Raw genomic sequence first — 18,771 nt, forward strand, 5'->3', positions numbered from 1 at the left:
TTTATATATCTTATTACTTGAGTTCTTTTATGCAGACCAGAGGCTTTTCATTGGCTAGTCTAATTTACAGATGCTATTTTCTCAAATTCCTAAGATAAACCCTGACAAATAGGATAAGAAGTTTTAAAAACATTTATATAGATAAATTAACATTCATTTTTTTTCTGGAAAACATATACTCTAAACTTAAAATCCTTTAGTAAGTCTGGTAAGTCCTTAGACAAAACTCAAAACTTCAGATGCATTCTGCATCTGTTTTTAAATGTAATATAGGCTGGGCATCATGGTCCATGCCTATAATCCCAGCTGCCTAGAAGGCCAAGATTAAGACTTAAGTTCAAGGCTAGCCTGGGTAAAAGTTAGTGAGACCTCATCTGAACCTAAAACTAAGTTACTCAAGGTACATAGGTAGGAGGGTCACAGTCCAAAGACAATGGCTTTCTTTTTTTTTTTTTTAACTAAAGTTTTAAGACTATGGGTTTGACCAGTGTGATAAATTGCCTGCCTAGCAAGCACAAGGCTCTTAGTTCAAACCTCACAAATAAATAATAAAAAAATAACTAATTGTAATATGATTAACCATAGTAAGATATATATTATTTATTAATTTTTAAAATATAAGTATTTAAGTCTGAGTAACAGTATTTGAAGTATAATGTGTTAATTTATTAAGTATTGTTAGAATCTTTTATGTCTATGCCACTATTAAAACACTCTCAGTGTGTTTTTCCTTCACTCATACAGAAGTGGAATTTATAATATCCTCATTTAATGAAGCAGTTGAAAAATGTTTATATTTTAAGGCCAAGCGTCTTTATTTCCTCTAATTTTTTGAAAGTGATGTACTAAATGAAGACTGAGATTACAAATTTAAAGATTTTTTGCAATATGCTTAGTTACTATCCATAGTAACTGCTAAATAAGCTACTCTTACATCAGTTTTGTCTGCCACCAGGTTACTTTTGTGTTAATTGTAGCAACATATTTTGACTTTGTAGAATTACAATCTAAGGCTCTGTACATGTGTACATATGTACATATACACATACATATACACACATACATATATACACCCACTGTAATACACTGTAAATAATAACATCAAATGTGCACTGTTTACATTAATTTATCCCTCACTACTTCCTCACCACCTACTGACCTTTTACATTCACTATTCTGTCATTGATTCTTCTCTCCATTCACTGCTTTTACTACATAGATTTATTATATTTGTGTTTTTCTTTCTACTGTTTTCCACTGAGAAGTTCACTATACTAGTGGGTATTCTGACTTACATTTAACTATGTTGTTGATACAAATTTTAGGATATAACAGTTAAAACTTTCTAGACTGCAACGTATTTTAGGTGCTAAGATATATGAATTTGCTGTTAATAGAAAAGTAGAAAGCTGAAGAACTTATAGTTGATTGGAAAGGAACCAGAGAAGGTTGTGAAATGGCAACTTTTGACTAGAGGCAAAGTAGAATATTTAAAAATGAATCAGTAAGTAAAATTTCATTTGGTATTACATGAGTTATCCTAAAATGTGATCATAAAACTGTTTCCAGCAGATACCAGGATTAATGCACATTCAGCTACTCAGTGTCGTACATCCAAAGATTTCAATATAGTGAACGTTGTAAGGAACATCTAAATTGCTCTAGAAATAGTCTTGAAATCTAATTTTAATGAGCTAATGTGTAAATCTGGAGGAATGTTTCTAAACATTTGGGTGTATTTCAAACCTTTTTTCTGTTTGGAAAAGGTATGGTATAATGGAAATATGACCTTTTGATTAAGATTTATTCCTAAATTTTTCATTTACTGAAACTACTCTAAGTCCCACTCTGAGTGTCCTTATTTTGAAAATAAAATGATAATTCTTAACTTGTATTTACATTACACACTATATAATCTTTACTTATAGAAATCCTCCATGAGTACTAGCCTTAATTGAATTATTTGCTTTTTCTTTTAGAATTCTCCTATAGGTACAAAATTTGGCTCATTACATATGCAATTACTTCATTTTTACCCAGTATTTTGAATGCAAACTATTTTGCGATTTTAAAAAATGCATGAGCTTTATTTATATTCAAACTCCAAAAATTTGGTCTGCCATTTATGTCTTTGAGGTGGTTAATTAGCCTATAAGTAACTTAGCTCAAACCCTAAAATTGTAAAAGAACACCTGTATTCATTGAGTTTCTATATTGATTAAAGAAAGTAGCAATAGTGAATATTGATTGCACACTTTTCAAACACTGTTTCACTTAATCCTCTTAAGTACCTCATGATTTACATACCATTGTGTTGTTTTTTTTTTCATATGAGAAAGAACTAAGACGTCCTGGGTCTAGTTGTCATACCACTAGCTGATTTGTAGAGGAGGATTCCAGTCCAAACTCTTAGGTTCCATAAGCACTTATATACTGTGGCATTAAAGTTTTATACATTTAGCATAGTGCAAGTACTTAGCAGATTGCAGCTCTCTATTGCTATCTTTTTTGTTCCAGGTACTCAGTGTATGCCTTGATCATATTTTTGTGGTTTGAATACTAAGATTACTCCTAAAGTAGCTTTATGTTAAACTTAATTTATCATTGTTTAGGTGGTGAACTCTCTTACTTTTGTATATGCACACAATATTGTGTGCAAATGTGTAATCAGTATGTACACAGTACTTTATATACATACCAGCTAAAATTGTAGCATATGTATATATATATGAGAATATATTAGAGAAAATAAGTCTTTATACTTCTGAGGTCAGTTACAAGATTATTGTGACATGAGTGTTTTTTCTCCAACCTGAGGAAAAATGAGCTACAGCAGAATTAATCTTTCTGAATTGTACTTGCTGATTCTTGAATTTGCACTATTTTTTTGCTGCCTATTAAGTACTTTTCTTTAACAAATTTGTATATATTTCTGAGTCATTGGAATTGTGTGTGGTTTATACATCAGATCACACACACAAATATAATCAGCAATTAAGAACTTCATCTTTATTTGTATTTGTAGTACTTTCACCATCCTTATTAATTGAGAAAGCTTCATACAGATACAGGTTAACATTATTGTTACATTAATTCTTTTACACAGTATTTCTAGCAGAATTCTGATCTCTTAGTAATAGGTATTATTTTAGTCCTTATGCTATTATTTAGTAAATTATTAGGCTTTATTTTTCTTCTTCCTTGATGCTATGTCTCTATTGTGGGATTTGTATCTGCATATTGTCTCCAATCAAAGAGAGGGCAAAAATGCCAAATTCCAAAGGACTTTTCCCTAACTAGACATCCATACATTATATGAAATGGAACAGTACTTTAAATGTTTATGTGTAAAATAATGTGAGTACAGTTTGTTTTTTGTTAAATCTGACTTAATAATTAGGTATTTTACTAGTCTAGAGAAAGATGTTAAATTTCTTTTCATTTGCTTTCTGGTGTCTTATTTAAATTGTCTTTGGAAGGCATACATTCCTTTTAATGTGAAGCCTTATATGCATTTAACCATTCTTCTACGTTTCAAGATGAGAAGGCTCTGAATTAAGAGTATATTTCTTTTAATCCCACCTGTTTTTTGGTTTAATTTGGCAAACCCACATTAGAAAATTTAGCAGAAGAGGAATCACATTCTTATAGTAAAACCTATCACTAAATCAGAAGTTATGATACTTTAGGTGCAGTGTTTGTGATCTTTTTTGAGTAAAAATTTCAAAATAATTTCTTCCTCTGAATTTTCAGGGTCATACTTTTAAGGTGAAACCTGTCTAAAATCACTAGCTTTTCAAAGCAAGGGCTCAAGAAATGAAGGATTCCTTCAACGTGCCTTCAACCTCTGGGTCCAGCAGTTAATTCTTGTATGTCAAAGGACTTTTATATATATGGTACATTTTAATGTAATGTTGGCCTATTTTTTGAGTACAATGTAGGTGAACCCATTTTATTTTTGTAGCACTTAATCTATGGTCTACAGTTGCTAAAAGTAACAAACCTGAATTTTTACTTAAATGTCATATGATTAGTACTTTCTTAATAAGTTACATGGACCTGTCTATTTTCTGATATTCCAAATTAGTGAGGTTTTCCTGTCAGTGTTATGAACAGTTTAAAGCTTTTTGAAATGGTAGATACTTATTTATAGAAACAGAAGTCATAATTTAGGTCAAGCTTATCTTGCTGGATTTTATTGAAACTTACAGTGTGTGAGTTTATGTATGTGTTTACATAATGTTTCCACTTGTGTAGATTTGATACACTGTAAGAGACTGGTTTTCACTAGCAGATCTTTTCAAATTCCTTCTGTATTTTCCTTTATTCTGTGTGCAAGGAATTGAATCTTAATGACAAAAAGCTCATATTTTAATAGTGGAATATATCAGGTTTGATTTAGAATAAGAAGTTGTCTCTCATATACATACTCCAAAGTAGAATTTTTATATTTTGGAATGTGGTTTTTGGTGCTGTGGTTAGAATGGTAGAAAATTTAATGTCAAACTTGTTATGAAAGAAGGCCTATAACTAGCTTAGTGGAGGACATTTAAAAGAAAAGAGGAGGATAAAAGGATGGTTTGGTTGAGGGTAGTAGTTGGGGTCAGGAAGAAAACCACAAAGCAGAATGGCTGAGTGGTAAGTTAGGACAGGATAAATGAATAGATGAACTACAATGTACTGCCTAAAGATTTTTGGCTAAAAAATATTTTTTGAAGTGTAGGCAGATTTAGCAATACTGGTGGACAGTATAGCCTTCCTGAGATCTGTTTGGGAAATATAAGTCACTTGTGAGTCAACTAGGACTTTTTTTTTAAAAATGGGGAGTACTAATACTATTACTAAGTAAAATAATTGCTAAATGACTATGCATGCAGTTATTTTTTATACAAACTAAATCTTCCCTAATAAACTTTACATTTTACCTCTACAGTTTTATTCCTGTAACTTAATCATCACATTGCAGATTAGCTTAATAGGTTTAATTCATAACTGGATTGTATCTCTTTTTATTGACCTAGTGATATTTACAAACAAATATACAACCAGTCTTTGCATTTGCTTCTTTGCAGGTAGATTCTCCATCTGTCACTTCTAACAGTACAGATTCTTCTTGCTTATTCCTTTTAACATTTTTCTCATGTCCTTCCATAGTAAAGTTATTTAAATTTTTATTTTGAGGATGATCGTAGCTTAATTATAAAATATAACACTTACAGATGGAAGTGGAGAAAGAGGAGAAAAGGATGCAAGCAAAATCACAACATATCCTCCTGGCTCTGTGAGATTTGACTGTGAGCTTCGAGCTGTGCAAGTCAGCTGTGGATTTCACCATTCAGGTAGCAGCTGGAACTTTAGGGTATAACTGCATTTTTACAGTTGTGCTAAATAACTTGTTTAGTTTTGATGAACATAGCCTGTTACCTCTGTGTCACTATGGCAATCTCCAGTCTATAACTCCTTTGCATTTATTACAGAATCTCTTTAATCACTATACATGATGTGACAGATAGTCTTCTACTGATCTTAGTCTGTTGTCTGATGGATTTATTTTATAAATTCAAGAAATTACTAAAGATGAAATACCTTTGGAATCCTTATCAGCTATAAAATGTGTTTTTTAGTAACATGGTCCTGTATTTTGTTAATGTTCAGTAAAAAAGGTGTATTGTAACATTTTATAATATCCTGAAATGTACAAAATTATATAATTCTTAGTAAATTAATGACATTTAGGTTAAATAGCATTTAATGTATAAAATTTATATAAATATTATTTGATAAAACATTGATTAAAATTAAGGTCCTACCATGCCATTAATGTTATACATAGCTATATATAAGTTCTAACCTATCTACTACCTATAATTATTCTAAGTTTTAAATAATATTATTTAATATGTAGTATATCCATGATTAAAATTTTACAGTTGATTTGAACCAATATTATTAAATATTAATATTATTAACTAGCATTTAAGAGTTTTAATGAAAATGAGCAGTTATAACAATATATTTTGAGAAATCAAACTGATTTTGCATTAAATGTATACTTCTATTGGCTTTCATTAAAGGTCTTATATTTTAAAATAAATTATTCTGCTTTCAGTATAGTTATGGTACATATGATGAAAAAACAAATCTGTGTGCTTTTGTTTCAGTGGTCTTAATGGAAAATGGAGATGTCTATACATTTGGATATGGGCAGCATGGGCAGCTGGGACATGGAGATGTCAATTCCAGGTATTTGCTAACTTTTTATTTGGAGATACTTGAACTGAATTTTTTGTGCTTTTTTTTCCTATCCCAGAATCAATCTTTCTTATTTACGTTCCTTCCCTCCCTCCCTCCCTCCCTCCCTCCCTTCCCCCCTTCCCCCCCCCCCGTCTCCTTCCTTCTCTCCATCCCTTCCTGTCTCCCTCCCTCCCTTCATCCCTCCTTCCTCTCTTTTAAAATTTTTTTAAATTTAAATTTTTGTATATTGGCACCTCTATCCTGGAATCTCTTCTCAGCATCAGAAATAAAACAGTGACTGAAATGAGTTCTCCAGCGGCAACAAGCCTCAATGATTGGAGGGAATAGAGGCGAAAGGGCATGCAGCCCTGAGATTTTTCAGTTCAATTGTAGCTCTAAACCCAGGGGTTTCTAAGTGTTTTGGGGCACATATGTCCTGTGTATACACCATCAGGAATCTGAGGTGAATCCTGCCTGGAAAGAACTGCAACAAAGGATTTGTTTTTCTAATTGGTTGTAAGCACCTCTAAGTTGTGTGGCAATTTTTTTTTTCTCTCTATAATTTACTATATCAATCAGTAAGTCAAAAATAAAACTAAAAGAAAAGCATGAGTAGAAAGATGACATTTCTCAGCACCAAGGAATGAAGTATTGTTTGTGGCTAGCATCTTGTCTAGTCAGAAAATGTGGTATCTGAGGAACACAGTTCAAAGCCAGCCTGGACAGGAATGTCTGTGAGCCTCTCATCGCCACTGAAGTACTGAAAAAGCCGGAAGTGCAATTGTGGGTCAAGTGGTAGAGTGCTGGCATTGAGTACAAAAACTCAGGAATGGCTTTCAGGGCCTGAGTTCAAGCCCAGAACTGGCACAAGCAAACAAAAACAACCCCATGACCAGTGTCAAATATACATAGATGAAATTTTTAGCAAAATTGAACTTCAAATACCAAATGATGTTGCATGAAAGCAAGAGAAGACTTTCTAATTCCTCACTATATTTGGGGTCTGGAATTCTCAATAACTAAAGCTGGGGTGATTGAGATTTGATCAAATGTGCCTTCAAAATGGAAATCACAGGGCTGGGGATATGGCCTAGTGGCAAGAGAGCTTGCCTCGTATACATGAGGCCCTGGGTTCAATTCCCCAGCACCACATATACAGAAAACGGCCAGAAGTGGCGCTGTGGCTCAAGTGGCAGAGTGCTAGCCTTGAGCAAAAGGAAGCCAGGGACAGTGCTCAGGCTCTGAGTTCAAGGCCCAGGACTGGCCAAAAAAAAAAAAAATGGAAATCACAGTTCATTTACATTACTAGAAGGAATATTCCCTTTGAGTGCAACAAGATACACTAATAAAAACAATCCAAAACAAAAAGAAGGCAAGAATCGTACCTGGTTCTGGTGTCTTTTGCCTGTTATTCTATTCAGGAGACTGAGATGAGGATCTCAGAAGCCAGCCTGTGAGGAATGTATGTGAGAGAATTATGTCCAAGAAACTCCTCAGAAAATATTCAGGATTCCTTGAATCTTAGCTCCTCAAGAAGTCTGAGTTCTGAGGGTCGCTGTTCAAATCCAAACTTGGCAAAAACATCTGTGAGACTTTGTAGGATCTGGAAATTAGTATTATAGTTCAAGTGGGTAGAGCACTTGCCTTGACAAAAAGCAGCTCACATACAATCCCCAAGGCCCTGAGTTCAAATCATAGTTAAGCACAAAGTAAAAAATGAAGGAAAGAAAAATGGATGAAGGCAGCCAGGAAGGATGGGAGGAAGGGAGGGATGAAGTGATGGAGGGAAAGACAGAAGAATGGAGCGAGGAAGGAAGGAAAGGAAGGTAAATACAGAGACAATTTCCTGAAGTCTTTATGGATGCTATAAAGTCCTCTCTCTTTTTCTCTCCCTCTCTCCTTCTCCCTCTCCCTTCATGAAAGGGAAGGATGAACATCTTTCCCTTTCTGTTCTTGCAGCTTGCTGGTATAATGCATGCATGCTAGCAGGAACTGGACATTTCATCATATACATCAACAATTAAGAGTGTAGTAAGAGTGAAAAAGCTACAAGTTTGAAATAGTCTCTTATACAATGAACTGCCACATTTGTTCTTCACAAGTAACAGTACATAACTAAGAAGTAATCTGTCTGTTTCTTTGGTTATCATTAGAACAGTCAAGTCCATATCCTATTTAATATAATCAAGGTGCTTTGCATCCAAAATAATGGAAAGTTGTCTTTTCTAGTTCAGGTCTTTCAAGAAGACAAAGGACAAAGGGTGAACCGAAGCGACAGTAAAACTCATAAAACACTTTGTTGGAAATGAACTTCACAATTTGGGGGGAGAGAAAGTGGAAGAAAACGAGGGAGAAAGTAACAAAGTTCAAGAAGAAATGTACTCATTACCTTACTTATATAACTGTAACCCCTCTCTCTGTACATCACTTTTACAGTCAAATAATTTTTTAAAGGCGATACCAATACAGGATTAGATGTGCAAAGGATTAGGATTGAGCATAGCTCTAGTGGTAGAGCACTGGCCTAGCAAGTACAAATCCCTGAGTTCAAACCTTACTTTCATCAAAGGAAAGAAAAAATGACACAGAGTGCTCTAGTAGAGGAAAATGAAAGAAAACTCAGGATGACTAATATAGAAAAACAAGCTTTTAGATTTATTTTTATAGTTCTGGTTTGAGGAGGAATTGTCTAGATTACAGTGGAGCTTAAGAGTGTTTCAAACAGGCCAATGAGATGTTTTCAAGCAATGATTACTTTAGAGTCCTGCTTGAGCAAGAGTAGGCTTCCATTTATGCCTTCACCATGCCTAGGCATGGGCTGGTAGCATCCCAAAAGATAGCTTCATGGGTCCAAACAGGCACCTGAGGCTGCCAGGAAGCTCTCCTCTCTGCCATAGGTTGTTGTGGAGGAGGTTCAAGTGATCTGTGTATGGAAACCAGATTTACTAAGTCCAGGAAATCGTAGGAAAGCTTTAGGCTAGACTGACTCAGCAGTTCACTTTGTACATAAATCTACTTTGTTTCTTGCTCACCATTCTACCCATTCTTCCTTGTAGGCAGGGTGTAATTTTATTCCTGCTAAACTTAGAGGCTCCTCAGTTGAAAGGTTCCTCCGTCAAAAGAAAGTGAGCCTCTCTTCTAGATATGAGATAAACTTTCCAGTTTTCACTTCGTCTTGAACACATCCCATTATTGTGGCAAGGATGTGGTTATGCCATGTATATGATAGAGACATATAGAGATAGGTATATATAAATGTGAGTTTTCAGATGATTGCATTCAGTAATCAGTGTGGAGAACTTGACAATTTTTCTGTTTCTTAATGAAGACTTATGACAGAGAAGGTTTATTCTTATTGCTACCATTATTATTGTTGCAATTCAACTGGTAATTATTTTGAATTTTTGTTGAGGTGGAGGTTGTATTTGTCAGCTTTTAAAAGGAAGAGGTTATCTAAAAACATTTCTTTGTGTTTGTAATTATACCACTGAGCACCATTTCTTAATTTGCAGTAGCTCTAGGGGGACAAGATTATAGCAATATGCTCAGAATTTTCAATAGCTTGATTATTTTTATGAACTAATAGATTTCAATGTTGAAACAAAATACTGTTTTTTTAAGTAGATTATAAACTTCTGGGATCTGCTTTAACCATACAAAGTTGTTTCCAGTGTGAAATGTGTTTTTGTTTTTTTTGTTTTTGTTGGTTGTGGAGCTTGAACTCACCCTGAGTGCTGTCCCTGAGCTCTTTTGCTCAAGGCCCACAGCTCCACTCCCAGTTTTCTGCTGGTTAATCAGAGATAAGAATCTCATGAAATTTTCTGCCTGGGCTGGTTTTGAACTGAGATCTTCAGATCTCAGCCTCCTGAGTAGCTACAATAACAGGTGTGAGCCACCAGTACCCAGTCAATGTGAAAAGTTTTATTCCTCTTTGTATTGCTTGACTCCTAACTAGAAGGCTGATTTAATGTGGAATGGGTGGATCTTCACTGAGTAGTACAATGTGGTTGGTTTCTTTACTGCTCTCAGTGAACTGCTGGTTCATCAGATTGTTTCTATGTTAAACACTTTAGTTATTCTATTGTTCTGGACCTATATAGGACTTAAAAGACAGGAACCAAGAACTGTATTGTTAATTTGGAGAGTCATTGATCACTTATTTGGAGGTGTGAAATAAGAGCAAAATCTTATATCTACCACACATAATAGCACTTGCAAATGTAGTTGGAATTAAAAGTATAGTTAGAAGGCATTTTTGAAAGGTATTTTTGCTTTATCACTTAGCAACTATATGATGGTAATTTTTTAAGCTTTAGTTTTCATGTTCTATTGTATTGTTATAGAATTAATGTAATATATGTAAACTGCTGCTATGTACACATGCATTTGTACAACATCATTTTTTTTTTTTGCTGTTCTTTTCCTACTTTCCAAATAATCTAATAAGTGGGCTGACTATTATTATGGAGAGTTCAAGGCCTGGGGTTCAAAGACTTGCAACCAACCTTTGGAGAAATCTTAGTTCTTCAGATCTTTTCCTAATTACTTTGACAGTCATTGATACCATTTTTATATGAGAGTGTTTTATAAACTGTAGATATGTAAACAGTTAAAGGAGCTCTTTCTTTTCATTGTTTGACTTGAACTAGATCTATCTACAAGGGCATTTAGTTTACCATATAGCCTTTTGAAGCAGTAATTGTCAATTTGCTAAAATTCTCTAACTTTTTCATTACTGTTCTTGTCCATATTTCCCTGCCCTCAACTAGCAGAACTACTGCTTTTTGGCCATTCTTTATACTTTTATTCCTTACATACTTATGAATCAATGTCTTTTATCACTGAAAATTTAGTGTCTTACAGTGTTTTCTTATTCTGGCCTTATTATATTCTTGGGTTATTCCAGAATGATGAAGATGGTCTCATATAGTACTCCTCTCCCCTTATTGTCACCTTTTATGGCAGTACTGAGGTTTGAACTCTGGGACTCAAGCTTGCTTGCTTACATGCCTGATGCTGTTCCACTTAAGCCATGCTTTCAGCCCTGCTTTTTGCTGGCTACTTTGGTGATGGAATCTAGTGAACTTTTCTGCCCGAGCTGGCCTTGAACCAAGATTCTCTACATCAACCTCCTGAGTAGCTAAGATTACATGGATGAGCTACTGGTGCCTGGTTTAGTAATCTTATCTTGACACTCTTGGACTGTAATGATACTTATTTCCAACTTCACCAAGGTCCTTCCTATGACTTCCAGCTGGCTCTTGCACAGCTCCAACCCTGTCCCTCTTCCTCCTTTTGTTCATCCCTCCCTCCCATCCTTTCTCCCTCTCTTCTTTCTTTATTTCTCTATCTTTTTCAATACTGAGATGTGAGCTTAGAGCTTCACAGTTGTACTGTCAAACATTGTGTCACTTGGCCACACTTGTAGCTTTCCATTCTAAATTCTTAAGTTTAAATATGTGCAAGTCAGTGACAATGACTGCTTTACTTACCTTTGAGATTATTAGTGCTTTATTCCATAAACCCCTCTGCTTTGTTAGTCTTTCACCCTTTTTCTTTATTTACTACCTAAGTTAGAGATTTCGCTTACACACTTACCAGTATCTCAGCTCTCTCCCCATTTTCATTTCTGATACTAGGATACGAGAAAACTTGGCCTCTATGAATCTGTCTCTGAAAAGAAACCAGTATATCTGTACAGATTGTTAGATTATTTTCCAATACAATCAGTCCATCTAACATGAACAGTAGTGAACTGTCTTAAGACCTTTTCAGAACCTGATAAAATATATAAGCTCTCTCTTTAGAAAAACACAGTATATCTTCTGTAATATCAAAGAGTATATATGTGTGCTTAGAAATTTAGAGTTTCCAGATCTCCTGAAACTTACAAACTTCATAGTCATCCTTTGCAATCTGTCTTAAAAAATCAGTCTTTTTAACTCTGATCTAGGTAGTCATCTCTTCCTTTGGGCTAGTTTTGGGGCTTAAACTCAGGGCTTATCACTTTTTTGGGTTTCTTGCTCTACTACTTGAGTAAAAGCTCTATCCCAGCTTTTTGCTGGTTAATTGGACATAAGAGTTTTGCAGATTTGTCTGCTTGGACTGGTTTTGAACCATAATCCTCAAATCTCAGCTTTCTGAGTAGCTAGGATAATAGACATGAGCCATTGGCACTTGCTGAGAAGATTGTTTTTAATGTTGAAGGTCATACTCACCCCTTCTTCTCAGCACAGAATCTCTGTTCACATAACAAAAATAAAACTTGATTAAAATTCTTTGGCACACTGTTCTTGTAAATCTGCCTGCACCCAAATGCCTTTGTCCACTCCATTCTTCATGTTCCAGTGAGAGACAGACTTGCTTTGTCCTTGATGGGGAACTTCCTCCCTTTTCCTTAGACTTCACACCTCCTTAGGAATAGAGCTTTGTTTCTTATCTTATGTCTGACTTCTGTCCTTTGATCATTGCTCTTACTTTAAACTTATTCAGTTCTCCTATCTTAAAAAAAAACAAAACTCGGTGCTAGTGGCTCATGCTTGTAATCCTAACTACTCAGGAGGCTGAGGACTGAGGATCATGGTTCAAAGCTACCATGGTCAGGAAAGCCTGTGAGACTCTTATCTCCAATAAACTACTTAGTAAAAGCTGGAAGTGTCACTATGGCTTAGGTGGTAGAGCACTATCTTTGAGCAAAAGAAACTCAGGGATAGCTTCCAGGCCCAGATTTCAAGCCCTAGTATGGACCTCCCTCCCACCCCCACTCCCCCCAAAAAAAAGCCTCCAACTTATTTTTTCTTTCAAATATTTGGTCTCCTTCCTTTTCTCCCCTTGTGTTTAGATCGTTTCTTTCTTCTTATTGTTTGACTCCATGTTTGCTCCTTGTTCGCTACAGTATAGTGCCTTGATTCAACCAAAGAGACTTTGTTCTACTACTTTGAGTAGTCACTCCTCTCCCGAGGACTTGGTATGTATCTTATATCTCCCTTTTGTAACTTTTTTCCAGTGACCCCTTATGCCACATTTTCTTAGAGGGTTCCTTTCTTGTATGTATGTCCAAGGATGTCTGTGAGTTCTCTCTCCATGTACAAAGTGTTATAAAAAGCCTCTTAAGGAAAATGGAGATGTCTTTTCTCTCCAATAACCTCCCTAGATCTCATTCCTTCTCTTAGTAAAGTGATTGTTACCATTACCTTGAGGTGGTTTAAGTAAAAAAGGCTTCCTGCCTCATAAATAATCTCTGTAGAGCCTCATCAGTTCTGTTTCCTACCAGGCTGTCAAATCACCCATTACTTTCCATTCAACACTTTCTAGTTCAGGCCTTCTTCTTGTCTCACCCAATCTTATGTAAAATTTTCTGTACTATGCTTCCAGATCTTTTATTCTTGCCACTCATTTTTTCATTCTATTCTGACTACATATTAAAAGTATAATTTTAGAAAGCTCAAAGGATCAATTTCATTGGTCTCCTGTTATATGTGTGGATGATTTCTATAGTGGTTATTCTAACAATAATGAAGATTTTTAATAAAATAATAAAAGTAGGAAAAGCTACTAGGCTATAATTTACATTGTTACCATTTATTAACTGTTTCTGTGTGCCAGACACCAATCTGAGCACTTGGCATATATGAACTTCTTCATTGTACACAGGGACCATATTGGTTCTATACTATTTGTTATTATTTTCTGTGTGATAGAAGAAAAAATTGAAACACAAAATGAATGAGTGCTTTTTTCAGAGCCCTTTTACAAAATGGTGAAGCAGGAATCATTCTCTAGTTCCCTTGAACACTTGAGCCCATAGTCATTGCTGTTAATGCCTCTCACTGTACATACTCATTAACTACTGTACTGTCATCTAAGATTACAACCTAGTAATAACAATTTGAAAAGAGAAGTATGAAATTAACTCATCTAATTCCTGTATTGAATTCCTGTTTAGGTATTACTTGATTATAATATTGTCCAACAGATAAAGACCCTCAGTGTACAAAATCAACAAATTTAACAAGAAAGCATTAGCATTTCAGAAAGGTTAATGATACATGCCCACTATTAGAGTAGTAAGTTCCAAACATGTCTATGTCATAAATCTTCAAATCAGTGCCTATGTCATTTTCATTATGTCTACTTAGTACATGGCATGAAGACAGGCATATTGCACCAAAATAAGTGATTACTGGGTGTTTTTAGTAGTGCCTTTTAACTTTTCATATTTCACTCTTTCTTTTAAAAATTCAGTGAAGTATTGTAAGAAATTGACTTAATATTTTGTTTGTTTAAATCTAGGGGATGCCCCACTCTTGTTCAAGCTTTGCCAGGCCCTAGCACACAAGTAACTGCAGGCAGCAATCACACGGCAGTGCTTTTAATGGATGGACAAGTCTTCACATTTGGAAGTTTTTCTGTAAGAAATTTTGTAAACATTAATATTGCCTTATACTCTTGCCTCATAATTTGTCAACATTAGCTCATTTTTCTGGTTATAATGAAATACTTACATTATAATTATTATGTATATTTCTTCTATCTCTTAACACACAAAATCTGAATGACATTCAGATAATTTTTCTTTTCTGGCTCAGCATTATGTTTAAGAATTTTACAGCTGTGTTAGAATTGGACGTGTATTCCAGATCAAAGTCCTTTAGCCATTCAACAGGGCTACTTTGAAAGGTTGTTTCTCATGTTATTTCTTAAAGCCTACTTTAAAAAAGTTAGATTTGTTTAAATTTATATTTTACTTTTTTCTTCTTCTTTGGTGTCTTCTTGCTTGTCTGATTACCTTTTAATTTGGTTCAGTCTGATGGGTAAGAATGGGTCTTGCTCATTTCTAATTCCCTTTCCCATAGTTCTTGCTGTGAATTGTCCCATTTAGTATTTAATTGACTCATTTACTATTTTGCATTAACGTTAAGGATCCTGTGCTAGGCAGGTGTTCTGCTTGTGCTGCCCTTCCAGTCCTGGAGCTTCCTCTTTTGGAAGATGACCCTCTTTGTACATTTCTCTCTCCTCTCCTCTCCTCTCCCCTCCCCTCCTCTCCCTTCCCCTCCCCTCCTCTCCCCTCCCCTCCTCTCCTCTCCCCTCCCCTCCTCTCCCTTCCCCTCCCCTCCTCTCCTCTCCTCTCCTCTCCCCTCCTCTCCTCTCCTCTCCCCTCCTCTCCTCTCCTCTCCCCTCCTCTCCTCTCCCCTCCTCTCCTCTCCCCTCCTCTCCTCTCCTCTCCTCTCCTCTCCCCTCCCCTCCTCTCCTCTCCTCTCCTCTCCCCTCCTCTCCTCTCCTCTCCCCCCCTCCCCTCCACTTCCCTCCCCATCCCCTCCCATCCCCTCCCCTCTTACCTCCCCTTTTCTTTTCGTTTCTTGTCAGTTGTGAGGCTTGAACACAGGGCCTGGGCACTGTCCCTGTACATGTTTGCTCAAGACTAGTGCTTTAGCACTTGAGTGACAGGACCACTTCCAGTTTTTCAGTGGTTAATTGGAAATAAGAGTCTCATAGGGACTGTTCTGCCTGGACTGACTTCAAACTGCAATCCTCAGATCTCAGCCTCTTGAGTAGCTACGATTACAGGCATGCACCACCATTACTTGGCTCTATACTTTTCTTAAGTCTTCTGTATGCATCCATTCTTCTTTATCTTCTTCATTCCTCCACATTTTCAAGCTTATAGGAACAGATGGGTAGAGAGAGCTGGTGATTTGATTTTTTTTCCTTAAATTACAGCTTTCTTAAATGTCACGATGTCCACTATTCAATACTGCTAAAGATTTAAATCATGTGTGGATTTCTCTGCCCACTGTATTGGTTATTAATCTTTTGAGGAGTAGTGAGTAGAAGGTATTAATCAGTTAATTAATTGTTATTGTTCCTCAGTCCTAGAAGTTCTAATCGCAAACTTTTATAGGTTTAAGAATATCTGATTTATAGTATCTCACACACACGACTGCTTTTCTTCATAAGAGTGGTTGATAGTAAGGGAATGAATATTTATTTCAGTAGTCAATGTGATTTCTTTTTCTTCCCAAATAGAATGTATCCCTAAATTGGATATGGTTGAAAAAGCATTGCTTACCTCATGCTAATACATTAAGTCAAATCCATATCAAGGATTTTCCTAATTATATTCAAAACTCCACTATGTATTATTTTGAATTCAACTATATTTACCAAATAGTCTTTGTTTGAGTTCAAGAGTATCTTTCCTTTGTACTGTCCAGTTATATCATGCTAGTTGTTAAATGTTACATACTTGTGATGCTTATTCATTTAAATGTAAATAAACACAAAGTGTCTTGAAAGCATACCTTGCATGTAAAACATTTGAATTTTTTTTTTTTTTTTTTTGGCCAGTCATGGGGCTTGGACTCAGGGCCTGATGAGCACTGTCCCTGGCTTCTTTTTGCTCAAGGCTAGCACTCTGCCACTTGAGCCACAGCGCCACTTCTGGCCATTTTCTGTATATGTGGTGCTGGGGAATTGAACCCAGGGTCTCATGTATACGAGGCAAGCACTCTTGCCACTAGTCCATATCCCCAGCCCAAACATTTGAAATTTTAAAGTATATTTTATGCTTCATTAGGTAGAAGACTTTCGAGGAACATTAGATATTACTTTATTACTTTGTAGTAAAATTTCATGTTTATTTATCAAGAATAATAGGCCAGGCACCAGGCTTATGTCTATAATCCTAGCTGCTCAGGAGGCTGAGGTATGAGTGGTTCAAAGCCATCCTGGATAGTAAAATCCATGAGATTATTATCTTCAATAAAATACTCAGAAAAATATGGAAGTAGTGTTGTGCTGAAGTGGTAGAGTACTAGCCTTGAGGAAAGAAGCTCAGGGACAGCACCCAGGCCCAGAGTTCAAGACTCAGGAAAGACCAAAACAACAAAAAAATAAACTCAGACCAAACCAAAACAAAAACCCCATGAGTAATGGATGATATCTGATTAAGATCTGCTGTAGTCATAATCTGATTTGTTGGGTGGTAACTCCTCTGTACAACTACTTAAAGATAATAAAAGTGCAATTATAAAAGAATAACAAACTAAAAATTAAGATAAATAAGATCTCATAGTTTGTCTACCATGTTCTTTATAAAATTATAGATTATTTATTGAACAGTATTGCTAATACTATTTATTAACTTTTTAGAAAGGACAGCTGGGCCGACCAATTTTGGATGTGCCATATTGGAATGCAAAGCCAGCTTCCATGCCTAACATTGGATCAAAATATGGAAGAAAAGCAACTTGGATAGGTGCAAGTGGGGACCAAACTTTCTTACGAATTGATGAAGCGCTGATTAATTCTCATGTACTTGCTACATCAGAAATTTTTGCCAGTAAACACATAATAGGTAATGCCAACCACAAACAAGTATCCTCTCCCCATCCTTGACGGATACTTCATGAATTATTTTTCACCATCATGAGATGATTTCTTTCAGTTGGCAGAAATTTAAATGAGGGCTCTTAAGTAGCAGCGTTCATGTGTGTTTATATGCTGGAAGAGTAGAAGAACTAAGAGATCTAGAAACAAAGCTGTTCATGTGCTAGTGGCAGAATTATGAGCTAAATTATAGTTGGATAAAGCTTACTTTGAGTGAGGTATTTCTCTGTGCATTGTTTGATTAAATAAGTTAAACTTTATGACAGATTATGATCCAACTTTGAAGTTTCCTTACCAAAGTGTTCCTGCATGCTTTTGTTCCTGGTATAAAGTGGTATAGCATGATTAAAGCATGTGTTGTGGGTTTAGACAGCTAGAGGTTTGGGTTTTAATTCTGCCACTGGAAGAATTTTTACTTCAGCAGTTTAGATGTTTCAGCTTCTTTGTCTGTGAAATGGTGATACTGTTTACTTACGTTTTGGGTTTGGGGGGATTATGAATTGGTAATGCTCAGTAAAATTATATGCATGTATTTCTCTGTTAGGACTGGTACCTGCTTCTATATCAGAACCTCCTCCATTTAAGTGTCTTCTAATAAATAAAGTGGATGGGAGTTGTAAAACTTTCAATGACTCTGAACAAGAAGATCTTCAAGGATTTGGTGTATGTCTTGATCCTGTGTATGATGTTCTTTGGAGGTAAGCATGTCTATTAATTATTAGCAAAACAAAAATAAATACAATTAGCAGTATGAACTTTGTTTCTGTATAAATTCACAGATTAATGTGAGTTATGGTGATATAACTTATTTGAATTAGATCCCTTTTTTGTGGTCTTCACAGAACTCTAAGTATTCAGCTCGTTCAATTGTGTGTTTGTCCCATATGTGGTAATAGTGAATGGGCCAGATGACCTCAAGTTCTTTGAGAGCTCCTCATTTTTTTCCAGTATTCCAAAAAAGATTAAAAGATAAAAGGCAATCAGTTCTCCTTTTAGGTAAAGGAGATGTGAGGTACTTTTCTTTAAATCAAGATTAGAGTTTCTTTCCATTATCTGGACTTCTGGCTGCTTTGTATTCCTTTGTTTTCTTAGTAGAGTCCTTATATTTTATAGCTAACATAGGCATTGCAGATCAGTATTAGCTTGCTT

The 18,771-nt window shown here is 35.5% G+C and overlaps 1 protein-coding gene across 9 annotated transcripts in view; it reads left to right on the forward strand.

The window, feature by feature from the left end:
• The window catches only part of Mycbp2 (MYC binding protein 2), a 225,101-nt gene that overhangs the window by 66,002 nt on the left and 140,328 nt on the right, over nt 1–18,771 (forward strand). For all 9 annotated transcript variants that reach the window (XM_048341209.1, XM_048341210.1, XM_048341212.1 and 6 more), the window contains 5 exons: nt 5,220–5,339; nt 6,162–6,243; nt 14,527–14,644; nt 17,386–17,590; nt 18,167–18,320. In XM_048341209.1, the coding sequence (XP_048197166.1) occupies nt 5,220–5,339; nt 6,162–6,243; nt 14,527–14,644; nt 17,386–17,590; nt 18,167–18,320 (679 nt within the window). The remainder of the gene's footprint in view (nt 1–5,219; nt 5,340–6,161; nt 6,244–14,526; nt 14,645–17,385; nt 17,591–18,166; nt 18,321–18,771) is intronic.

Source organism: Perognathus longimembris, chromosome 3 (assembly GCF_023159225.1).
Source record: "Perognathus longimembris pacificus isolate PPM17 chromosome 3, ASM2315922v1, whole genome shotgun sequence".
Lineage (NCBI taxonomy): Eukaryota > Metazoa > Chordata > Mammalia > Rodentia > Heteromyidae > Perognathus > Perognathus longimembris.